The following is a 25,265-nucleotide window of genomic DNA, read 5'->3' as shown; positions in this document are numbered from 1 at the left end:
GAAGATAACATCAAGGTGTACTTTTCAACTGGAACCTTCTGGAAAATTTTTAAAAGCCACTTGTGTCATTTATCATTAGATATAATTTTGGGATAACTGGCCTACTGTCCCCATCCATTACTAACCAGCCATTCTGCATGTCCCCCCGATACACTCTGGGAGTTTTCCCCTTCCTTTTCTAAGTCAGAGAAGACTGGACATTTCAGCCTGTTTTCCTATTTTGCTGTCTCTGCTTACTGCCTGGGGCATTAGGGGAGAGGAGAGCAATCTTCTCTCCCACAATAATATCAGCCAATTTGTGTAGTTCTTTGATAGGGGAAATAAATATATTTCTCCTCCATTCCCTAAAGGCAATCAGTTTATGCCTGTAGCAGATCTGATTTGTCTGACAGTACTGTCTTAACTTGCATAAGTGGGTAGGTTATTAACACTCATTAAAATAGCCACTCTTCAAAAACAAAAATGAAAAAACAAAGTGACCCTGTATGGGTTGCCTTCAAGCTATGTAAAGAAGTTGTTTCCTTTTATTTCATCTAAATTTACCACTTTTCAATTTCATTGAGTGCCTCATTATGGAAAGGGATAAAAGGTCTGGCTATTTTCTGTCAACAGTGTGATTCTTTATCATACAGACCTCAGCCAAATGATCTCATACTTGCTTTTCCAAGCCAAATATTGCCTCTTTTTTTTTTTTTTACACACCTTTCTTTTTAAAGCCTCATATGCCCATTACCATTCCTTCTGTGGATCAATGAGGCTTTTCTTCAGTTGAAATTCCTAAAATCATGGGTATCCTCACTTAAGAAGTCCTCACAGCAATCTGTCAGAGTGTGCAGCCTTTGGAGGAAGGCTGATAACACACTGAATAAAGGCACTGTTAGTGAGCAGGAGGGACAGCAGCTGAATCTCAGCTGTATTTTACATTCTATTTCCCTTTCTAAGTGACTCTAGACTCTTCCAATGCACCCCCACCTCACCCCTAGCTCCCCACCTTGAAAAAGAACTAGAGGCACTTGGTTTAGAAACTGGGAAGCTGCTAGACATGGTTGCAATAGCTAATGACCAATAGCATGGCTGTCGTTGCTGCAGGAAACTCAGTTCTGGGCTCACAATGATGTTGTTTACAAACCTCTGAGAGGAGGTAAACCAAACCATGTTTCAAATGTAACTGGGGAGCTTGTTACTGGAAGGAATCCTATCATGATAATAGGAATACTTTATGGTAGGGTTACTCAATCTGGGGTCTAGAAACTTAAAAAAAAAAAAGATAAGTATTTCCTTTGCAACCCAGTGCATTATATTTTATGCATTTAAAATATTCTGAGAAGGGATCCATTGGTTTTTACCAAAAAAAGGTTAAGAATCCCTGCTTTAGGGTTACAGCATCATAGGATAATTAGCATAGAGTTACAAAGGAACTCAGAGGCTGCCTAGTCCACAACTCTGATTTTACAGAGGAAGATTCAAAGAAGTTATTTGCCAAAGGTCACATAAGTAGAGGTTACATGAGAGGAAGGATTTGAACTCAGGTCCTCTCTCTGCAGCCATTATACATACCAGTGTGCATGTTGCCTCCTCTATAATTATTTTTTTTTGCAAAAGTATTAACTATTTATCAGTCCCTAATTGCTTTTGGATGTGTTGATTTAGTAGTATTGTAAACTGAGGGAATTTCTGTAATGCTTCTCATTCCTTCTTCTTGTACTCATTTCTCTTTTCTTGGAAAGGAGGTGTTATGTGCATAGAAGACCTCAAAGAGAAGAGGGTCAAAGGAAAGGATGAGGGATGGTTCATTGTTCCAAAGGAAAAGAAGCTCAAGACATAAGCAGAGGAGGAGGCATGAAGATGAGAGTGGGAGAAGAAGAGGAGATAGAGCATCTTTGGCATAGCAGGATAAGAGAGTAGGAGGAAGTGAGAAGTGAATGGAGAAACTCCGTTGAGTTTTAAATTTGAGGACCAGAAACTTGGACCTGCAGGAATTGGTAAGAGAAATTTAATGAAGGATAACAGGATCAAATATTCAGAGTTGGAAGGCACCCTAGAGGCCATCTGGTCTTAATCCATTCCCCATTTGACTGTTAAAAAAAAAAAGAATGGTGGCAATTGATGACTGATGAAGAATCTGAAGTCTAGAGAGATAGAAAGTGAGGCTGGAGACCTTGAACAGCCCTCCTTCATTCAAATCAAAGTCAACTGTCATCATTTCCCTGATGCCACAATCCTCTTTGAAAACAAAGAACAAACACAACCTGTGAGTAGACTGATCTGCCTGAATGGGGGCCCAGCTAGTTGGGTAACTCAGCTCGTCCTCTCCCTCTCCCTCTCCTCTTCTCCAAAGGAAGATTCATGTCATCATTTCCCTGATAACATGGTCATCTTTGAAAATGAAGGACAAATGCAATTTGCCCAAAGTCACCCAACTTGTTCATAGCTCAGTCAGGGTGAGAATACAAATATCTTAATCCAATGAGCCTTCCATTGTGTCCTAATTCATTTCTATTTGTAATTCATCTGTGATGGGCAAATTAAATGAGTTATAGCATTCTTCCAGTCAGGTCAAAGTAAGGCTATGCAGGTCCGTGAGTTTTCTTTTTCCCCCCCCGTGAGATTTTTTTCTGTTTCAAAGTTGCAGACAACATTTCTAACCCAGACCATCATGCCATGATGCACTACAGTCACAAGGCAGAACTGGGAGACAGAGGAGATAGAGCCTTCATTCAAACAGCATTTTAATGAGCATCTACTATGTGTCCAGGGGGAAATACTGAAGAGGATCCAATTATGAAGATACTGCTGGCCCTCAAGAAACTTGTAGTCTAGTAGCGGAGATAAGACATGGGCATACATGACTCCAATATATAACAATAATAAATGCTAAGTGATGTAGAAAATCTTATGGAAGGTGAACAGAAGGAGAAATGACTTCTGGTCTGGGGTGGGAGGGATCAAGAAGGTTTGAGATGAAATGAGATTTGACTTTGGCCTTGAAAGATGGATAGACCTTTAATAGGCAATTATAGGGAAGTGGGCTCTTTTAGAGCTACTCTTAGACCTAAGAAAAGTTTTTAAAAGAGACAAAGAATTTTAGTAGAGCATAGGCTACATTAGGAAAATGACTAGGAGCCCATTTTAACTATAGCATAGAATATACAAAAAGGAACATGAGAAATAAGGCTAGAAAAAGTATTTTAGAATCAGATTGTTAGTTGCTTCAAAAGAGCCTTTTCAAAGAGCTTGGAATTTGTTCAGAAGTCAATGGGGAATCATTGAGAGTGTTTGAGGGAAATGACTTAGGAAGATTACTCTGAAAACATATGCAGATAGAGGGAGGACAGACTGGAGGCAGAGACTATTATAATAATCTAGGCAAGAGATAATGAGGATTTCAACAAGGAGATCAGTATAAATCCATTTTATCAGGGGGAACGTGCAAAGAGAATGCTTCACTCCTACCTTCAATCAATCAACGGCATTTATCTAGTGCTTACTATGTACCACTTACTGTGCTACAAAGAAGAATTAAAAAAAAAAACAACCATCCTATCTTCAAAGAGATTATATTCTAAATTGGGAGAAAAAAGACATACAGAGCAGATACAAGGTACATACTGAGAGTGGATCTAAGCCATTATGTTAATTTATTAATGAATTTATATTCTAACTTTAACTTGGTTATCGTAGGACCATAGATTTATAGCTAGAATAGACCTTAGAGGTCACTGAGTCCAATTTACTTCATTTTATAGATGAGGGAACTAAAGTGCAGAGAGTTTAACTGACTTGTCTAGTAAGTACCTGAGGCAGGATTTGAACTCAGGTCTTGTTGACTCTGAAATCAACTCTCTCCATTGTGACAGACTCACTGCCTTCTGCCTTTTAATGATCTAGCTATTATACAGCACTAAAAGGTATGGAAAGTATTAACTTATTTAACCTTCACAACAATCTATGAGGAAGGTGCCATTATTATCCCCATTTTACAGATAGGGAAACTGAGGCTATGACTTGCCCCAAATCACACAGCTAAATAAGTCTCTGACACAGGATTTGAAATTAGATTTTTCTGACTCCAAGTCCAAAACCGTCCACTAAGCCACCTAGAAGTCTCTTTTCTTCAAACCTTGTCTGCCTCGGAGATATCAATTTTGCAATCTGTAGTATCCATAGGTCCCAGTGTACAGTTGGTGCTTAATAAATACTTGTTTAATGAACCAATGAATGTTTGCTGAATGATGTTAAATGAGTTAAAGGAAAGGGAATTAACCTGTCTTGTTAGAGTAATTCCTGGTTCATTTCACTTCATTAAGTATTTATGGCTTTTAATCTTGGAAAGGCTCTGAACAAAACCCAAGAAACCTCTAGAATCCATGAAGAGACCTGGTTCTATGATCCACCAGTGCATTCAATTTAGTCCTTGCAAGTAATACATGCTGACCAGCCAGGACCTTCAAGGCAGGTGCCTTATAACCTTGGGCCTTCCTCAATGAGAAAGACTTCCAACTTTGAAGAGTTGTTTAGTGTTCCACATCCTAAAATACCCAAAGTGCTGCTAGTAGGCAGACATGGCAGTGAAGTAGGTGGGGATGTTCACACATTTTATAAAGGCTCCCTAGCAGGAATGACATTTCAATAACATATACACATAATATCTAAGCTGTTGACTCAAATATGATAGATGCAAGCACAATGAGTCAAGATTATATATTATCTGATGAATATTCATTGTCCCTGTCTTCTTTGCCTAAAGTCACATGCTTTATCATTTCTACTTCCCTGGATAGTTTCTATCCCAATACTTGAGTCTGGGATAGCCTCAAAAACCTAAGTCATCTAACCCTCTGCTCAAATTCATCTACCACTGGAATTTTGACTATGTATGTAAAACCCTTTTCAGACTGGATTGTAACTGGAATCAGGATGATGATAAGAATAAATAGTATAAATATTAATAGCCAACATTTATTTCACCAAAGCAAGATGACAATCGATCTTTGACTAAGAGATGAGATGCAGGGGGTATCCTGGAACACATGATGGCTAAATGGCTGCCCAGGGTCACAAAGAAAGTAGGTGTCACAAGGTGGATGAACCCAGGTGTTCTAGATTCCAAGCCTAGCACCCCATTCAATACACTACTTTTCCCCTGTTAGATAGATAAAAATGACAAAATGAAGTCAAGACCATTGTCCTATAAAGGACTCAGAGATACCTGGATGGCAGGCCAATCTAACACTCAAATGTATTGCTACTATTCCAGTCCTGAAGCCTCCATCTCTCCTTTGAGGCCACCAATTACATTGAATTATGTGGCAGTTTGGGAATGTGGGCACATACCCATTAAGTCATGAAACTGAAAGCTAGGACTCTGGAGGCAGAGGGTTGGTTCACTTACACATTAAACTGTCTGCCCGTAACTTCTGGACCCCATATCCCTTAATTAACAGGGATTGCAACATGAATTACAGAAATTACTGGGTTGTCCTCACTAGTCCTATAGAGGTCTGGGTATCTGCCAGAATGGAATTCAGGGATACCTGGATGTAGTCTCCCTCCCTCATCTCTCTCCCCTCTCTGAATTCTGGGTAGGCCACTGGAGTCTTAAATACTCATCCTTAGATTAAGTCAAAATGCACACCTGGAAAACAATCATTTTCCCTAGGAAAAGAAAAACAATAAAGAAGGAACACTCATCTCCTAGTCTATGTTCTGCTCTGGAATACTGCTCAGCCAAGTTTATCTTTCATAAATGCTGACGTGAGCTATAAGACCTAATATTAGTTTCATAAACAACAGTTTCTTTTTCGCAAACTATACCCCCAGGTCCCATTGACACTTTCAAGTGTTACAACAACCAGTCAGATGAGAACAGTGTGAGAAACTTTATCTTAAGTATTTACTGTTATGCTGGAATATTGCTCAGATTCCTCTGGGGCAATTCAGCACTCCTGTGGGAAATATGTGACCTCATTTGCATTTTCTAATTGAATTGCTATCAGGTTTCCTGCAAGACTGCACAAAAAAAAAGTTCCTCCAGAGCCCAGCACTGCTGGTATTACCCACAGAAAGACCTGCTTTAAATAGTTGCTAAAATGGGGGGAAAAGGAGAAAAAGTTAGCAAATATTTATGGTTCATCAAATGGATTCTTACACTTAAGTCTGTCAGTTTTATATCTTTCCCTCAGGCAAATCACTTAAAGAAAGTACAGGTAAGCCTTGCTTTCAGAAGATCCAATATATGACAATTCAAATGTTCAAAGCATAGATGATTTAAGTGTGTGCTTGTGTGTTCGTGTGTGTGTGTGTGTATGTGTAGAGGATACCTTTGTTCTCCTCAGCTTTGTTCCTGCTTTTTGTACTTTGTTCTTGAAGAGGACTGTGACATAAGGGAGGTGATGCCTTTTGCCATTATATGTAAGTGAACTGGATTTAAGAGAGAGGAAAGGCTGTGCAAAGTCACTAGCCTCACTTTCACCTCTGGAGTCATCTGGGTCCAGTGGCAAGATATAGATCAGGTATCTTAGCTTTACAAAGGCAGTCAAGCCTAATGGAAAACATCAAAAGAGTGAGGCTTAAATGCTGGCTCCCCCCTTTACTGTGGGCAAATTTAGTAACTTTTTTGAGTCATTTTCTTCACCAGTAAAATAAGAATAATGCTGGAGTGTTTTAAAATGCTTCATAAATATGATCTATTATTGTCATTGTTACAGAAAGCATTCACTTCAGTGTTCCCTCAAGTAGAATTCATTCACTCAATTCTGATGTTTTGTTTACAAATCCCTCCACTGAAGTCACTAGCTGCAAGCTGGCATATTAGATAGTGCTCTGGACTTGGAGTCAGGAGGACTTGGGACCAAATTCTGCCTCAGGAACTTACTACTTAGGTAACTCAGGAGAAATCACCTAACAAGTCAATAAGCATTTTATTAAGCACTTACTATGTGCCAGGAATTGTGCTAAGTACTGGAGATACAAAGGTAAAAACAATTCATTCCTCAAGGACCTCACAAACCAATGGAGAGACAGCATCCAAATAGCTATGTACAAACAAGAGATATCAAAGACAAATTGTAAATAATCTCAGAAGGAAGGCACTAGCATGGTGAGGTACTGGGATGTAGAAGGTAGGACTTTAGTTGAGACTTGAAAGAAATCATGGGAGTCAGAAGGTGGAGATGAGGAGAAGGAAGATTCCAGGCACAGGGGGCATCAGTTTCCTCATCTGTAAAATGGAAATGATAGTACCTAGCTCAGAAAGTTATTGTAAGCATCAACTGCAATAATATATACAATGTGCTTTATAAATATTAGCAATTATCACTAATGACTATTATGGTTAAAGTTCCATTCTGTTGCCTCACGATGGTATGTAGGTAGCCATAGGTTCCCAAGAGCTATGCCATGGGAATCCAATATCTGGTGGGCAGTACCCAAGCTGGAAAGTACTAAATTAGTCAAATATTGTCTGGACAGTAGATGTTTGTCATCTAAGGACCAAAGGAGATAAGTGTAGACAGGTTTATGACTATATTAGGTAATTTTTTTTTCCTTTGGGCTATAACAACTCATCAAACTGTCTTACTAAGGTATGGGGGTAAGGTCATCTGCTTGAATTTCACCCGTTGACATCATGACCATTTGAAGTGGTGAAGAAAGATTACAGATCACTAGTCAGCAGATGGAGGGTGGGTGAGAGGAACTTAAAGCTACTATCTGGGGGGCCATGGCAAATTGAAGCTCTAACAGAAATGAGGATATAAATCAATCTATGTCTTAATAACTCCTCTTCTGTAAGGAGTAGCATTGCTCTTCTAGTCTCCTAATAAGAAAACTTAAAGTCATTGATTTTCTTCTGCTTCTTTCAATAACAACAATAATATGGGATAAACAGGTTTATACACACATATATGTATGTGTGTATATATTTGTATGTGTGTATATATGTATATGTACATGTATATATGTGTATATATTCAGCAAGATGGTGCATTGGGTGGAGATCTGGACCTAGAATCGGGAAGAGCTGAGATCAAATCCAGCCTTAGACACACTAGCTGTGAGACCCTGGGCAAATCATCTCTGTCTGGCTTCAGTTTCCTTATTTGTGAAATGGAGATAATAATAGTAGATACCTGTTAGGGTTGTTGTGAGGATCAAATGATATTATTTGCAATATCTTATATTATTGTAGCATTATATATTATTTCTAATGTGTATAATATTATTTGTTAATATTTGTAAAGTGCTTAAGTATGATGACTGGCACATATTTGGCATTTAGTAAGATCAAATGTGCATCCAGACACACAAACACACATACTTTTGGAACAAACAATCATGGCTTCACTGAATAATTACAAAGACTTTGTAATTGTAAAAGTCTTTGGATTTGCCAAAGGTAACCTTAGCCTCTGAAATGGCTAAGATCCAAGGATTGAATCAAAAGGTCCTCCATGGACAAGATTCATATGAGGTCAACCAACAAAATGTTGACAAAGAAGCACTGAACAAATGGGTAAATCTTGTGGATTTGTTTGTCAAAACATAATGGTTTGTGATGACAATTCAGAACCAGATCATTGCTACAGAAAAAGCAGAAGAATTATCCTTTAGGAGCCTAGGCTTAAAGATCAATGCAGATTATACAAGGAAAAGGTAGAACCTCTAAAACACCTCACTGCAAATGAAAAAAAAAACGATGACCTATAGAATACCCACCCAGATATGACCTAGAATTATATACATCAGAAGTTAGCTATTTTCATGGGTTGAATGATGTAAAATTCCTCCATAGCAAATGCAGCCCTGGACTATTCTGAAGAACTCAACCAATCCAGAGTATTAGAATTTGAACATTATTCCAATCTAAACTTTTGCCCCCAACTCCACAAAAATTTAAGAATATTGCTTTTGATAAATGTGACCAGGTGACATAGAACGATACACTTTCAGAATATAAAATCAAGAACAGGAGGTCAAAATTAAGTGGAAAGAGCATGAGGTACCTCTCATTTCAGCTGTCTAGTCTCTTCCTGGAGTCGTATTAAATTCTTAATTGGCCTATAAAGGCTGAGCTTCTGCCTTAATATTCTCCCTGAACTACAAAAAAAGAAACCCCCAAACCCAACGCAGTTATTTCATCCACCTGTGCAATAACAGTCTATGGAATATTAAATATTTAAGAGTAACAGAAAGATAGTGATTTGTCACAAACTTGTTTCTATCTAAACTACTTTAAAAAGATGAGAACAAGACAATAATAATGATGATAATAACAAAAGATGAAAATAGTAATAATATTATCTCTTAGTTTGACAGGTTGAGAGTATTCTCCCTACCACAACCCTGTAAGGTAGGAACTGTATCATTATCTCACACATTATTGTGAGACTGGAAGAAGGAATCCTGGATAGTGAGAGGATTAGAGTGGGAATCTTTAGCTTGGAGAAGGTTTAGTAGAGACATGACAAGCTATCTTCAAGTATTTGAAAGCCTGTCATCTGGAATGGAGATTAGACTTGTTCTGATTAATCTCAGAGGACTAAGTCATCAGCATTGTATGGAAACAGTAGGGAGGCAGATTTAGGCTATGTGTTAGGAAAAACACCCTAATAATTAAAACTATATCAAAGTAGAATGGTTTTCCTTTGGGAGGTAGGGAGATCTCCTTTCTTGGAGGTCTTAAGGTAATAACTACATAACTACTGGTTGAGGATACTGTAAAACGGATTCTCAGTTAAGCATGATTTGGACTAAAAGGTCTTTCAGATCCATTATTATTATCATTATTTTTTAAAGCAATTGGGGTTAAGTAACTTGCTCAAGGTTACACGGCCAGTTATTTCTGGGTGTGGTGCTAAGTATCTGAGCCCAGATTTGATCCCAGGTCATCCCAACTCTGGGGCCAGTGCTCTTACTCACTGTGCCACCTGGCCGCCCCTAAGCAATTGGGGTTAAGTAACTAGCTCAAGGTTACACAGCCAGGTGTTTCTGGGTGGGTGCTAAGTGTCTGAGCCCGGATTCGATCCCAGGTCTTCCAACTCTGGGGCTGGTGCTCTTACTCACTGTGCTACCTGGCTGCCCCTTTCAGGTCCATTATTACTCAGATAGTCTCTGATTCTGTGAAATGTTCAAATGTATAGGACTGAACACACGTGCAGTTCCAGAAGAGAGTTTCTTTGGGCTGAAATAAATTAAGGTTTCAAGGAAAAAAAATGGGTGGTCCTGGAAGACTGCCATTTGCCTCCCCTAGTCTGTTTGCAGGTTTAATAGTTAAGTTGATGGGGCAGCTAGGTGGCACAGTGAATAGAGCACCAGCCCTGGAGTCAGGAGGACCTGAGTTCAAATATGACCACAGATACTTAACACTTACTAGCCTTGTGACCTTGGGCAAGTCTCTTAATACCAATTGCCCTGCCCTCCCCCCTCCAAAAAAATAAAAAAAGCAATAGTTAAGTTGACAATTTTATTGCTTCCTTCTGTAGTTGGGGGAGGTGAGATGGTGTTGTGGAGTGTAATTTGTTAAATTTAGGTGGTCCCTTCTCTAGTCACTAAAACTATCCCATCTGACACAGTCGTAGAATCTTCTTGGGGGACATATACAGTACTATTAGTCACTACAGTTGTATTTTTCATCTTTTGTTGAAACATATTCTAATAGTTGTAGAAATTAGGTTGGTAAACTGGGATACTCCACATGTTGGGCTACAAATACAGAGATCCCTTCAGAAGTTAAAAAAATTCTTCACAGAATCACAGACTATGAAAACTGGAAGGTGCTTAGATATCATCTGGGATAGCAGCGTTAAACTCAAATCAAAACTGTGCCACTAAACTGCACTTAAGTATCCCTGCAGCTGGCATATTAATTTAAACCACCTGTTAACATTATTTATATTCTATTGTATTTTTAAATATTTTGTTAAATAGTTCCCAATGACATTTATATTTGGTTACTGCCCAGGGGAGTTGTTGGTGTTCATCCTTTGTTTTTCAAAGAGAACCAATGGCATCATGGGTGAAGTCTTGACTGGTCCATAATTGGATTTAAGTGAGGTAGAGTGTACAAAGTCATCAGCCTCACTCTCTCTTCCAGAGTCATCAAAGTCCAGTGGCAAGACAAGCCTCAGGACAACTGGTGATGGCCTGGGAAGCAGTAAATGATGACATTGGCATCTTTGATGTCTGACCAAGCTCAAAGCACTCCACAGATCCTGCTTCAGCTGCCTTCATGGCTTTTAGAACAAATTGTTCTTATCCACTCATTATGCTGGGGGAAGTCTTCATATGCCAGGGGTAGACACCCCACCTAACTCAGCAACAGGTTTGAGACCTGTCATTTACTCTCAACCTAGTTTAGCCCATCTGCCAAGAAAATTTTTACCAGGGTGTAGCCACTGCACATGCTACAGCTTCTTGGAGCCACAGGTGAGAGTTAGGTGGCAGGTGGACACCAAAGGTGGATGAGGAACCCTGAAAAGGATGCAGCAAGCTTTCACACCAGAGGCAGTAGGCCTTCCTGAACACTCCATATATCCCAAGAGGAGTTGTACAGAGGGTGACACTTCTAATCTAGTCCAATCTTCTCATCTTACAGAAGAGGAAACTGAGGCTTGGAAAAGGGAAGTAAACTGAGTATGGTCACATAAGTTATAAGTCTCAGAGCAATGATTCAAATCCAATTCAATTTTTCTACTATACTGCAATCCTGGATTTCTCAGTGAGTATTTCAAGGCCATTGCTTTGTGACTGTAAGACTATAGGAATGATAATAGCTGACTACACAGTGCTTTAAGATTTACAATATAATTTACATGATTTTTCTCATTTGATCCTTACAACAACTGTGTGAGGAACATACCACAGCTACTGCTTTCCTCTTTTTACAAAAAAGGAAACTGAGATTTAGCAAGGATAAGTGATTTACCCTGGGATCACATATTTAGTAAGTGTTGAAGTTAGAATTTAAACTTGTCTGTATTGATCCCAATGCATCACTCTTTTCACTATACCAGGGATATATTAGAGTCTGCTCAAATAGACCCAGCCAACTGTAAAGTTTTCAGTGTAGGAAATACCTGGGGAATACACAAACACTGCCTTGTTTGATTTTTTTGGTTTTTGTTTTGATGTTACCTATGAAAGTGACAGAGAAAATGTTAATATGCAGATTAAACTTAAAAAATTTGTTGTAGGTAGATTTTGGATGTGTGGGTGGGGGTGGAATGGAGCTGATTGTTAAACATTTACCAACAATACCACTCCACTATACCATGCTACCTACCATGGTAGCTTACTGATTACAACTTTCATTTCCTCACTACTCAGTATTGCCCAGAATATTCCCCATTTTGGTATGACCAAGGTTAAAATCGGGATAAGAAGCTCATCACATAACATAAAAATCAATGCCAATGCATTTTTTTTAAAGCAGAATTAACATTTAAGTCTAGAAATAAATCATGTCGACTCATTCAGGCAGAACGAATTACAGCACTTCAGGAAAAAAAAATCAACTTGCTTGTTGTTCATTAGGGACAAATTTAGAATGCATCTCTCTTCGTGCATTATAAAAGAGTAAAAATTCCCACCTAATGGGCATGGGTTAGGTACATTTTTTGACATAACCAAACCTGGAAAATGTATCCCTGTGTTTTTGGTTTAGGTCAGCATGAGCTCTGATCTGATAAAAGGGATCCAAGATGAAACATAATCTTGATCTCTCAAACTGTCCAGGTTTTCTTAATATAGAGGATCTCAAGATGTGATTTGGGGACTCCTGGGGTGGGGTGGGGAGCCTGAGTACCTTTCAGGGGGTCCACAAGGTCGAAACTACTAAAATGTCTTAATTCCTAATCTAATAAATATAGATAGATATAACCCACACAAACAAAAGCTCTGGGTGGAGGGCGGGGTTCCTCAATAATTGTTTAATTATTTTTATTTTCCAGTGAAGATCTTTCTCTCCCTTATACCCTCCCTCTCTTCCATTAAGAAAATAGAAAAAAAAACTCCTATTGCAAACATGTACAGTCAAGCAAAAGAAATTCCTACACTTGCTATGTCAAAAAAATTGTCTCAAATTGAACTCTGAGCCAATCACCTCTCTATCAGGAATTGAGCAGAATGTTTCATCATGTATCCTCTGGAATCATGGTCATTGCTGGTTCTTAAAACTATCAGTCATTCATTTTTACAATATCATTGTTATTTTTTATTTTTTTAAGCAATCGGGGTTAAGTAACTTGCTCAACGGTCAGTTATTATTATTATTTTTGTGTGGGTGCCGAGTATTGGAGGTCGGAACCAATCCCAGGTCTCCCAACATTGGGGCCAGTGCTCTTACTGTGCCACCTGGCCGCCCCTAACCAATTGGGGTTAAGTAACTTGCTCAAGGTTACACGGCCAGTTATTTTGTGTGGGTATTAAGTATCTGAGCCTGGAACCAAACCCAGGTCTCCTGACTCAGAGGCCAGTGCTCTTACTCACTACACCACCTGGCAGCCCCCAATATCATTGTTATTGTACGTATTTTTCTCCTGCTTCTATTCACCTCCCTCTTCATAAGTTCATATAAGTCTTCTCAGGTTTCTCTATAGCTATCCTCTTCATCATTTCATGCAGCACAATAACACTTCATCAAATACACACACACACACACACACACACACCATAACTTGTTCATCCATTCCCAAATTAATCGAGACTCCCTCAGTTTTTAATTCTTTGCCTTCTTTGAGAATAGAGATGTTATAAATATTTTTTGTGCATATGAGGCCTTTTTCTCTTTTTTGGTTCTTGTTGGGGGTATTGACCTAGGAAAGGTATTGATGGGTCAAAGGGTATACAATAGGTTAATATCTTTTTGGTCATAGTTTCAAATTGCTTTCCAGGATGGCTGAACTACTTCCTAGTTCCAAGTGGGCATTAATGTATCTGTTTTCTCATAGCTTTCCCAGCATTTTCCCTTTTCTTTTTAACTTTTTCAATCTTATGGTTTTGAAGTAGAATCCAGAGTTGCTTTAATTTGTATTTAATAATTAGTTATTTAGAGCATTGTTTCTTACGACTATAGATAGCTTGGATTTCTTCTGGAAACTGTTTATATCTTTTGGTCACTTATTAATTGGGGGATGGCTCATATTCTTATTAATTTGAATCACTTCCCTATGAATTTTTGAAATGAGGCCTTGTAGTGGCAACCACACTGGCATACCCAGGATGGCTGCTAGCATAGGTTCTTAGATCTGCTTTACTAGGAAAGAGAACTCTTTAAGGGGTCAACAATCTTTTTTTATTCAACATTCATTAGTTCAAGGGAAAAGTCAGCATCCTGAACTTCTGAGAAAAATCCAAACAGAGAAAATATAAGCAGAGAAATAAAGACTAACACACAGGGCTTCTAATTGTCTGAGAAATTAGTACAGATCAATAGACAGATCTAATTGTCTGACCAAGGAAACACATACATAGTTACCAGAGAGAGAGAAGCATTGACATCTGGGTTTTTCAAAACTGGGAAGCTCCTTAATGGCTACCCAGAGTCTCATCTGACCACATCACTAGAACACTCTTCCAGTGAGTGAGTCCCAAAGCAAAATGCTTATCTCAGAGTATATATACCCTTTTTAGAGCCAGAGGGCATCACAACCCTCCTGATTCTGTGCCTAATTAGAAATTAACAAAAGGTATGAAAGCCTTCCTATCAGCAAGCCTCCCCTAAGCAAGCCTCCCTTAAGGACTCCACGTGAGGTCTATTAATGGGCAGAGGAACATCTTATATCCCATTAACATTACAGGCCATTATCAGAGAAACTTACTAAAAAGATTTCCCCCCAATTACTTGCTTCTCATCAGCTTTTAGCTGCATTGGTTTTGGCCCTCAATAATATTTAAGAGTATAAAGGAGTTGGGGTGGCTAGGTGTCACAGTGAATAGAGCACCAGCCCTGGAGTCAGGAGGACCTGAGTTCAAATGTGGCCTTAGACACTTAACACAAAACTAGCTGTGTGACCTCGGGCAAGTCAACCCCAATTTCCCTACCTTCCTCTCTCCAAAAAGCAAAAAAAAAAAAAAAGAGTATAAAGGAGTCCTAGGACCATAAAGCTAGAGAACCACTGACTTAATATAGGAAAAGTGGAGGCGTTGCCTGAATAAATCAGATGACTGCTTCATTTTCCTTGTTCATGGTTCTTGTTTGCGGTATCCAGTATAACACTTGTATTTGTTGATAGTGAATGGTCACCTGAAGTCCTAGAATAGGACTTGAACACTTAATTTGTAGCTAGGAATTTTGGCACCTGGGATAGAATCTATTGGGGGAAAGTAGGGTGTATGGAGGATACAAGGCACAATCACTTCTATGTTTGCTTGATATAAACCAGATAGCAATCAGGGGATTCGAGGAGACCACAGTGTCTGAAGGGGTAGAAAAGACTGAATCAGGTGTTGAACTTATTGGGGAGGAGAAAGAATGACTTGAAGGCCCACAGATGACTGCAACAAGTCCAAGATAGAATGGTTTCAGTGAGCAAAAGATGACTGAAGTAATATAAGAGTAAGAGATGCAGGATAAAGGAGAGTTTGTTAATAATAAGCAAGGATTCCTGAGGACACAGTAGAGAGGAAGAGCAGAGGAGAAGAGGGAATGGGGAGTACTCGGAAGAAGTTTACTATGGGGGAGAAATGATAGCCTTGAATACTACTTTGCAACTAATGCCATGCTGACCCTAGGAGTCCCTATGAGCCATCACACCAGTCTATAATCATAGAAAAGCAATCTCTTGGAGAGAAGCCTATGGTCATGGAACCATGGGAAGTGCTAACTTGGGGACCAGGAAAGGGAACCGGCTGGCCAAGGGAAACAGTAGAGAAATCTACCACATTAAGACCAAAAAATATCCCCTTCTGAATGTCAGCACTTGTGATAAAGCCTCGACCACCTTATCCTAGTTCCAGTTCTGCAGAACAGTGGTCATTCAGGCTCTGCAATGCTATCTTTTATACCTCGGTATACTTTCTCACTGAATAAAACCAATAAATATTAAAAAAAAATCCTGAGCTTCAAAACACCTACTAATTTAAATACAATGTAAGCACATCTTTTGCCCTCCCCATCTTCAGTTTCATGATCACTTACTAAATACCTACTATAACAATGATCAAGGATATTTAAAATTGAACTTTTAGGAAATAGTGTCACAGACTTTTAAGTGGGTGACACTTTTCAAAGAGATGCACCAACAAACAAATACAACAAACTCAATAATAAAGGCAATGAGATGTGGTGGGAAGGGCACATGTGGGACCTAGAGTCAGAAGACCTGGGTTTGAGGCCCACTTACACCATTTACTAGCTCTGTGACCTTGAATAAGTCATAACCTGAGTCTGTTTCTTCATCTATAAAATGGGGATAACCCAATTTCCTCATAGGGTTATTGCAGGAATGAAATGATATAATGCCTATAAAGTACTTTGTAACAATGAAATGCCCTGTTTATTTTTATCATCATTATTGTAGGAGTAGTAGCAGTAGTAGTAGTAGTAGTAGTAGTAGTAGTAGTAGTAGTGGTAGTAGTAGTAGTAGTGGTAGTAGTAGTAGCAGCAGCAGCAGCAGCAGCAGCAGTAGTGGTAATAGTAGTTAAAGTTGTGGTTCTCATCTTTTTTGATCATGTTCAACTGAAAATGTCCTAGGACAAGTCACTCTCCTGCTATCCTGCTATCATTCCTCTAATGTTCTGTGAACTGAAGCATGGGTGAATAAAATAACTGATTTTTGCTATTAAAGAAAAGTATAGGGATATATCTTCTGGAATTTTAATGAAGCATTAAAAGCATCTTTGAGACAGCTCCAGGAGCAGAAAAGATGATGGGGATGATCTATACCTTCATCTTGTTCCCACACAATTTTTATTTCTTCTACTATGTCTCTACATTTTGAAAAGTTTTCATTCTATGTAGCTTGGAGGTTATGAGGTTTTGGTACACTGACAGCTACTATAAACATCATTCTTCAATTTTTGTAGATCAATATTATGTTCAAAGATTTGGGGGCAATAGCTCTACCTGGAAGGATGGCCCATTACTTGAGTTTATTTACAGAATTTTCAAGAATATTTGAAGTTCTGTGTTTGTTGCACAGGGATTTGCTGTCTATTAGTTTACTCAAAGATAGCAAGTATCTGACATATAATGCTATACACTAGGTTATGTCTTGCAAGGTATTTGCCTGTCCTTAAAAGTGCTTCTTGATAGTGGCACCTTTCCCCCTATAGTTATTACCATGGCAAAAATGAACACATATATTACTGAGGGCAAATTCTGTAACATTTTGACACTTCTGGCCAAGTAGCATGAAAGAATGTATTTTCAAAAAGGGTTTTTCAAAAAGCCTTGTCTAACTACCCCTAGCTCCTATTACAAATTATTTAAGACCTTGGTTTTATTTCTGTGTATTCTATTTTGTTATTGGGTAGAGTCTCTGAAGTGATTATCAGTGACCTGAGGTTCTTCAGCTTTTCTCCCTCTGGAATTTAGGAGCTCCTAAATCTCACTTCTTATTTAAAGTAATCTGGATGTAGGGATGAAATTAATTTCTTATGTTTGCTCTGCATTGCCCTGCAATATATTATTTTGTAACTTGGAGCTAAGGGTACCATTGATAAAAAAAAGTAATTCTTGAAAGCCCTTGTCTATATCTACTAAGATCTGTTTCTAATTTTATAATAGTGTATATCATATTGTGTGACATATGATATAATTAATAATGGCTAACATTTATCTAGTATCCTAAGGTTTACAATGCACTTTCCACATATTAATTCATTTGAACTTCTCAGCAATCCTGTGGGGTATGTACTATTATTAGTCCTATTTTACAGATGGGAAAACTTAAGAGAGGTTAAGTGACTTGTGCAGGGTCGTGCATCTATTAAGTGTCTGAGGTAGGATTTGAACTTAGGACTTCTTGATTACAAATGTTGTTGTCTACCTACAGTGTCACCTAGATGCACCTAATTAATAATTGTCAAAATAATATCATATCTTATTGTTACTATAGACATTCAGAACCTATTACATCCTCAGCTCTTTACTAGATACTCTGTGTGTGTGGGGGAAGGTTTTAGAAGAAATGGATCCCCACCTTGAAGGAGTTCTCAATGAGATTTTTGGTAATACATATCTAACGCACATGAAACAACAGTTAATAATACAAGATACTTATAATTAATCGCGACATTGTGTGCTAAGAAGTTCAGAGGAGGGTAAGATCATTATCTGCTGTAGTGGCCAGGGTAGACCATGTAGGCAGAGATCCTCGAAACAGAACAGAACATGAACAGAAGTTGGAAAGGAAGAGAGGACAGATGGAGTTAATTCCTTTGATCCAATATAAGCAAAGACAGGAAAGCAGATATGAACACGGAATGGAGAGTGAGGAGAAAACTTTGACTAAAGTAGAATGTCCCTTTTAGAGAGTAGCTAGAGGAAATGAGGTTGTCTCTTGGACTGTTGAGGGTCTTGAAAGTTCAGTAAAGATGTGTAAACTTGATATAGAACACAGAATGTCACTGGAATATTTTTGAGAGTGTTGTAGGGAATATAGCATTTAAGGAGTAGCTATGGAAAGACCTACACAGAAGTATAATACTGATGGATCTATGAATCAATATAATCATTGTGATTGTAAATTGGGAATTATACCAAGTGACTAATTTTTTTCTTTTTACTCATAGATCTCACTGATGGACATATGCTCCAAGGGGGCCAAAGGCAGAAAGATCCCATATAAAGTGAATTATTCACGGCAACTTTTTCTTTTCCTTTTTAGAACCAAAGAACTGGAAACAATGAAGATGGCCATTGATTTTGGTTTGTGAATGTACAGCCTTATGTACACTGTAAAAAATGATAAAAACAAAGGATTCAAAGAAACATGGAAAAACGTATATGATCTGATACAGAGTGAATTAAGTATAGCCAAGAAAACAATTTGCATAATGACAATAGCAGTGCCATTGGAAAGAGCAATAGCAACAATAAAAAGCAATTGAAAGCTATATAATTATAAAGACTAAGTTTCTTAAGAAGGGATGAGGAAAGACACCGCACTCCCTTCTTTGCAGAGATGAGTGACTATATGTGTTGAACATTATTTGTACTGTTAAACTCAGCTGATGGGTTGCTTAGTTTTGTAAGCTGCTTTTTTATTCATGTATATTATGTAAGGGTATTCCCCTCCCAGTTTGATTTTTTTTTTTAATTAAAGGAGCCATCCTTTGACTCACTTCTTAAAGAGGCCTATTCATTGAATGGGTGTTACTTCACCCAAAATAAGGACCTGAAAACATCTTAGCTTAAAAGGGCCAGGGTTGGGGTGGCCAGGTAGCACAGTGAGTAAGAGCACCGGCTCCAGTGTTGAGAAGACCCGGGGATCAAATCCCAGGCTCAGACACTTAGCACCTACCCAGAAACACCTGGCTGTGTAACCTTGAGCAAGTTACTTAACCCCAATTGCTTTAAAAGAAAAAAAAGGGCCAGGGTCTACCATTGCATCTGGAGCCATCTCCAGTTATCCTGATGAATGTCTGGCCACTGGAACCAGATGGCTCTGGAGGAGGAAGTGAGACTGGTGACCTTACTCTGCCCTCCCTCACTCAAATCAAAATCAACTTCAAGTCATGTCATCATCTCCCTGATGTCTTGGTCCTCTTCAAGAATGAAGGACAAGTACAACAATATAAACAAGGAAGCAACTACTTTTTTTTGACTCATAGATTCCACCATTGAGCATATGCCCCAAGGAGAACAAAGACAGAAAGATCCCATATAAACCAATTTTACATGTATGTATATGAATATGTATATGTTCATGTATGTATGCAAATGTGTGTGTATACACACACACACACACAATCACATACAGCTCTCCCCTGCAGGACACTGAGAAACTGAGACCTATACCAGCCAGTGGAAGCACCTGCCATCCTAATGAAACCACAGGTTTTTCTGAGAATTGAAGTAATTTTTCAGTAGTTTGCAGGATAGATTCTGGTTTTCTTCCCTTGGCTCTCTCCCAATTGCTCCATGCTACTAACTAAAAGTTACAGCTTCAACTCTTCCCTTCCAGAAACCGGGATAACAACTCTTTCACGAATCTACATTTTATACTTATCTTCTGGCCTTTTTGGTTGAAGGCAATGTTGGTGCTGGTGCTAGTGCTGATGCAAGATTGTAGGTGCAAGCAATTGTTCTCATGAAGGATAATTGCAATCATAATCAGTCATTTGCACCTTCCAGCAGAGGAGCAAGTGATTAATTGCATCAGAAATCATTTCATTAACACAACTAATAAAAGGTGTCATTATGTTTTCAATTAATGCCTTTTATCTGAGGATTTCAATGGGGCTTTAAGTATCTCCACAGTTTATATATAAAGTCCACATTATCACACAGGCATCTGGTGCTCAGGAAGATTCTAGGTTTAGGAATTGTGAACATATATTTTCCCATTTTATGCATGCACATTCTCTCCTTCTACCCCATTACACTCTCCTCCCCATATAGGAGCAAATGTTGAAAGAGATCTCAGCGAGAAAACCTATTCATCCCTATTCATGCCAAGAGAAGGAATTATCCCTCTCAAATTATTTGTATTTAGACTCTCCTTTTCTTTTAGAAAAGACAGTTTAAGTAGAGATGAAAAACAATGGGTTAGAAAAACCAGAATAGTTAGGTCCTAGTCTCAGATCTGATGCTTACTAGCTACAGAAACTTTTTTAAATTTTATTTTTTTGTTTTTCCTTTGGGGTTGAAATATAACACCATATATGCATCTAGGCTGGTAGGAAGAAAAGAAAATATAGGGAACATCCTTCCATATGATTTCTTGAATATGTTTTTCCCTTCTGAAGGCAATATTGCTCCTAACTAGCTAGTGTACATACAAGTATTTGTATGGGCACATATGTGTGTGCATCCATGTGTGTATGCACACATATGCCATAAACATAAGGCTCTTTGACCTTTAGTTTCCTCATCTGTAAAATGGGGATTATGTTACTGGTACTTTCTACCTTGTAGATTTTTTGGGAGGAAAACATTTTGTAACTTTCAAAGTGTTACAGAAATATGTTATCATCATCAACATTATCATCATCAATGGAATTCTTAACCTGGGGACTGTGAATGTCATACATTTTTTTTTTGATAATTCAATAGAATTGGTTTCCACTTTAGTAATCCTACGTATTTTATTTTATGCATTTTTGTGAGAGGATCTATAGGCTTCACCAGACGATCAAAGGGATCCATGACCCCCAAAAGTTTAAGGACACTCTGTTATAAATACATATGTGATGCAAAGAAATGGCTCTTAGCCAAGAACTTTTGGGCCAGTCACCTAAGCTCCTTGAGCTTTCAAACCTTTGTCGGGGAAAAAAAGAATAATTCTAGAACTACAGAGTTAGAAGAAATAGATCATAGCTCCTGTCCTACCTAGTTCAATGGGTTGTTTTAGGGATCCAATGGAATAATGTTCATGGAAACATTATATACTGTAAAGTTTTATGCAAATGTAAGGGGTTGTCATTATTTCAAGCATTATGTAATGAGTTCTTGCCATCTTTTTTTTTTCTTTTTGGAGGGGAGAAGGCAGGGTAAATGGGGTTAAATTGCTCAAGGTCGCACAGCTAGTAAGTGTTAAGTGTCTGAGGTAAAATTTGAACTCAGGTCCTCCTGACTCCAGGGCTGGTGCTCTATTCACTGTGCCACCTAGCCACCCTTCTTGCTATCTTTTAATGTATCATATTATTCACATCATGTAGCCATTATAACCAGATTTTTTTTTTCAAATATCAGACTTTCAATTTCTATACTATCTTTTTTCTGTTATTCTTTCAGGCAAATCAGAATTTATGCTCGAAAAGAAAGCCCCCCAAACAGCCTTTCATTTCAATGAAGATGATTAGTAATTTTCCCATGAGTCTTTTCCTTTCCAGCCTCCACTACTCTACTCCTTTATTCATACTGACCTATTATTGACAACTTCAGGTTATTCTAATCAATATGTTATACATCATTACTAAACTGGACACTCACGATGATGGAAGAGTAGCAAGGTGACTTTTGTGAAAGAATTATTTTTCTATATGACATTTTCCCATTTGTGGTGCTTTTATTCACTACTCCCTTGGGAAACATGTTATTTTATTTTCCAGTTATATGTAAAAACAATTTTTAACATCTATTTAAAAAATTTTTGATTTCAAAATTCTCCACCCCCCCATCCCTCCCCATCCCTAAAGACAGCAAGCAATTTGATATAGTTTATGCATGTGTAGTCATGCAAAACATATTTCCATATTAGCCATGTCATAAAAGAAAACACAGATCAAAAAAAAACCTTTAGGAAACTTTTAAGGAGGCTTTGCCCCTCTTGTGTGAAAGAGATCACAGCAATATTTTAACTACCTAGTTCTTTCTTTAGCAGACAAAAAACCATGCCAGATATATCCATGCCTCTATTCTACCACATGACACAGTTGTTTTCTTTACCTTATGAACAGAGTGGGGAAAAATCTTTTCCCCTACCAATAGTCGGACTATTGCATCCCATCTCTCCATGGCCTGGTAGTCCCATGCGGTCACCATGAATGCAATCTGTCGAGGGGGGAGTTGCATCTCACGGGCAGCAAAAACTGTCCCATCAGCCCCCACTTCAAAGTCCAAATTGTTGGTCTCATATTGCACTCCCTTGGTAGTGCTGCAGCTGCTGAATTTTACTGGAAGAGAGGTTAAAAAAAAAGACATCATGATATAATTCTTGATCAGAAAACAATCACCACCACAAGCACAGACAAATCAAATACGCATCTTCATAGGTTTCATTTTTCCACGGTGTGTTTAAGATCTCAAAGAAACATGGAGGGGAAGTGATTTAACTGTTACTTTGACCTTCAGGAAGGTATTGTCTTTTATCTTCATGCTCAGGGAAATTGGCTGTTGGCTTTAAAAAGGCGGGGGAGGGGGAGCACTTGATACAATTTCATTATATCTAAAACACAGCTGTTCTCCATTTCTACAAATGGATTTTTCTCTTGTCACTATAATCTCAGAATTCAACTGGAGGTTATTAACTACAGGGTGGGTATTTTCTACATGAAATATATTCCTTGCTTCAATGGCCTGCCTACCATATGCAAACCTCTCTTCACGATAAATGGATGCCTAAAAACCCTTAATTATTGTAGCTTGTTCTAAGAGAAGGCCAAACGCAGGGAATGTTTTAAAAATGGGGAGTGGGGGTGGGGAATGCAATCTAAGAAATATTATATGATATCAGGCAGACCACCAAAGGAAAACTGTAACCCCATGCTCGGTGACTATTCGGCTTACTTTTCTAATGAGAGCTATCACACAACTCAAAATGCAACACACAAGTCTTTCCAACAGGGCCAGACCAGTCCACAGGCTGCATCAAAAGAGAGTGGGGGGATGGGCCGGGAGTATGGGAAAGCTCTTCACTGGTTAATTGAAAATATAGAATTAAAACAGATATTCCATTGACACTGCTGGGAGCAGCACACACCGCTTTGCTTCCAAAACATTAATTAGCCAACAGAATTGATAGCACACCTCTTAATGATTTCAGTATTGAGCCCATTTTTAACTCTGCTATGGAAAGAGAGGCTTATTTTTTTTTTTCCAAGCTGCACATTCATTTAAATCACATTAGTATATTTTTTATATGTATATGCTTTTGAAGCCACCACGGAATGTAGCAGTAAATTATGAGGCACCAACAGCAAATGTCACATTCTGTTGATAAAAAAAAATCCCCAAACTCCACGATGGATAAAGTACCTAGTTTATAAAAATGTGAGGATCTAAGTAATTATGGTAGGAGGATTAGTTTTTAAGCAATTTTTCTGTCACTGCGTGCATTATTTAATTACTATTTATTTTAAAATCTCAACAACAAAAAAGCTACACACTGTTTCACTGGAGAAAGGTTTCCCCCTCCCACCTTTCATCTTTTATTGTTTCTTTCATTGAAATAATCAATCACTGATAGATTGCCTCATCACTTTGACACTTCCCCAGGTACCTCTGTCTTTTACCTCTTGGATTAAGAAAATAAATGTTTCTAAATATGCAGAAAATTATCCTTGTTTTTTTCCCTGGGCATAAGGACAAAGTATGTCCAGGGCTCACAGAGTTTCACAAACAGCTCCTTTAAGGGAATGAGTTGAAAATAGTAGTTCCAGTGAGAGGTGGTAAGAGGGATAGATTTTTCACTTCTTAATGAGGAAATAATTACATTTTTTCAAGTGAGAGGAGAATTCTGAAATGCTCTGATAGTTCCCTTTCCCAACAGTAAACAAATTAAAGTCAGCTACAAACTGACTGGATCAATCACTTCTGACACCACACTGTCATTGACAGGAACATGACAGTTACATGATTGCTGTGAAATCCGTGCAAAATACATTAATAAAATCTTTTGTTCTGGAAAAGAGGATCTCTAACAAAACAAAGTGTTTCTATCAGCCCTAGAAAGTCAGCAATGGAAACTGAAACTGTCATCAGAGGACCAAGGCTCAGACCCCAGCTGTGCTACTTTACCAGTTATGTGACCTTGGGTCAGTTACTTTCCCCTCTCTTGGCCTCAGTTTCCTTATCTGGAAAGTGAGGGGGTGGGACTAGATGACTTCAAGGGTTCATTCAGACTCTAAATACTATGATCCTATGACAAAAGTGTGTGCTTCCCTTTAAGGAAATTCAATACACAGAAACGTATGTAAGTCAAAAATTAAAATGGATAGAACTTGATAGAACAATTGTTCACCTTTTAAAAGGAACAAAAGGAATTTACCTAAGAGAGTTCTTCTGGTGAACTTGAATATAACTTGATTCTTTCTTTCTATCTATCTATCTATCTGTCTGTCTATGTATTTTATATATATATATATATATATGTATATGTATGTATTTTTGAAAACCTTATACCTTATCTCTTTTGGGGGGAGCATGCTGGTGACAGAAATCAAAGTTCACTTATATACTTACATGGAAATGAGGGAAGATGAGTGTTGTGCCATATTTAGACATGCACGTTACTATACATGTGTACACACAGGATATGTATTTGTACACAGATACTGCTTCTGAGAGTCAGTGACACATAACCTGTCATGGGACTGAACAAGCTAATCTAGGTTCTGTTACCTTAGCAGCTCTGTCTGCAGAGTTTGGCCTGTAGTAAGCA

General features: G+C 38.3%; 1 protein-coding gene across 1 annotated transcript in view; it reads right to left on the bottom strand.

Moving 5' to 3' along the window:
• The window catches only part of CDH4 (cadherin 4), a 464,937-nt gene extending 442,045 nt beyond the window's left edge, over positions 1-22,892 (bottom strand). Inside the window, exon 1 of the mRNA XM_069072522.1 lies at positions 22,553-22,892. Within this exon, the coding sequence (XP_068928623.1) occupies positions 22,553-22,810 (258 nt within the window). The 5' untranslated portion in view covers positions 22,811-22,892. The remainder of the gene's footprint in view (positions 1-22,552) is intronic.
• Positions 22,893-25,265: the final 2,373 nt, after the last annotated feature.

Source organism: Petaurus breviceps, unplaced genomic scaffold, assembly GCF_028583685.1.
Source record: "Petaurus breviceps papuanus isolate PSGF00001 unplaced genomic scaffold, PetGlider_PUasm1.0 90847, whole genome shotgun sequence".
NCBI classification, from domain to species: Eukaryota; Metazoa; Chordata; class Mammalia; order Diprotodontia; family Petauridae; genus Petaurus; species Petaurus breviceps.
Note: the sequence above shows the minus strand (reverse complement) of the source record. Positions and strands in the feature narration are given on the sequence as shown.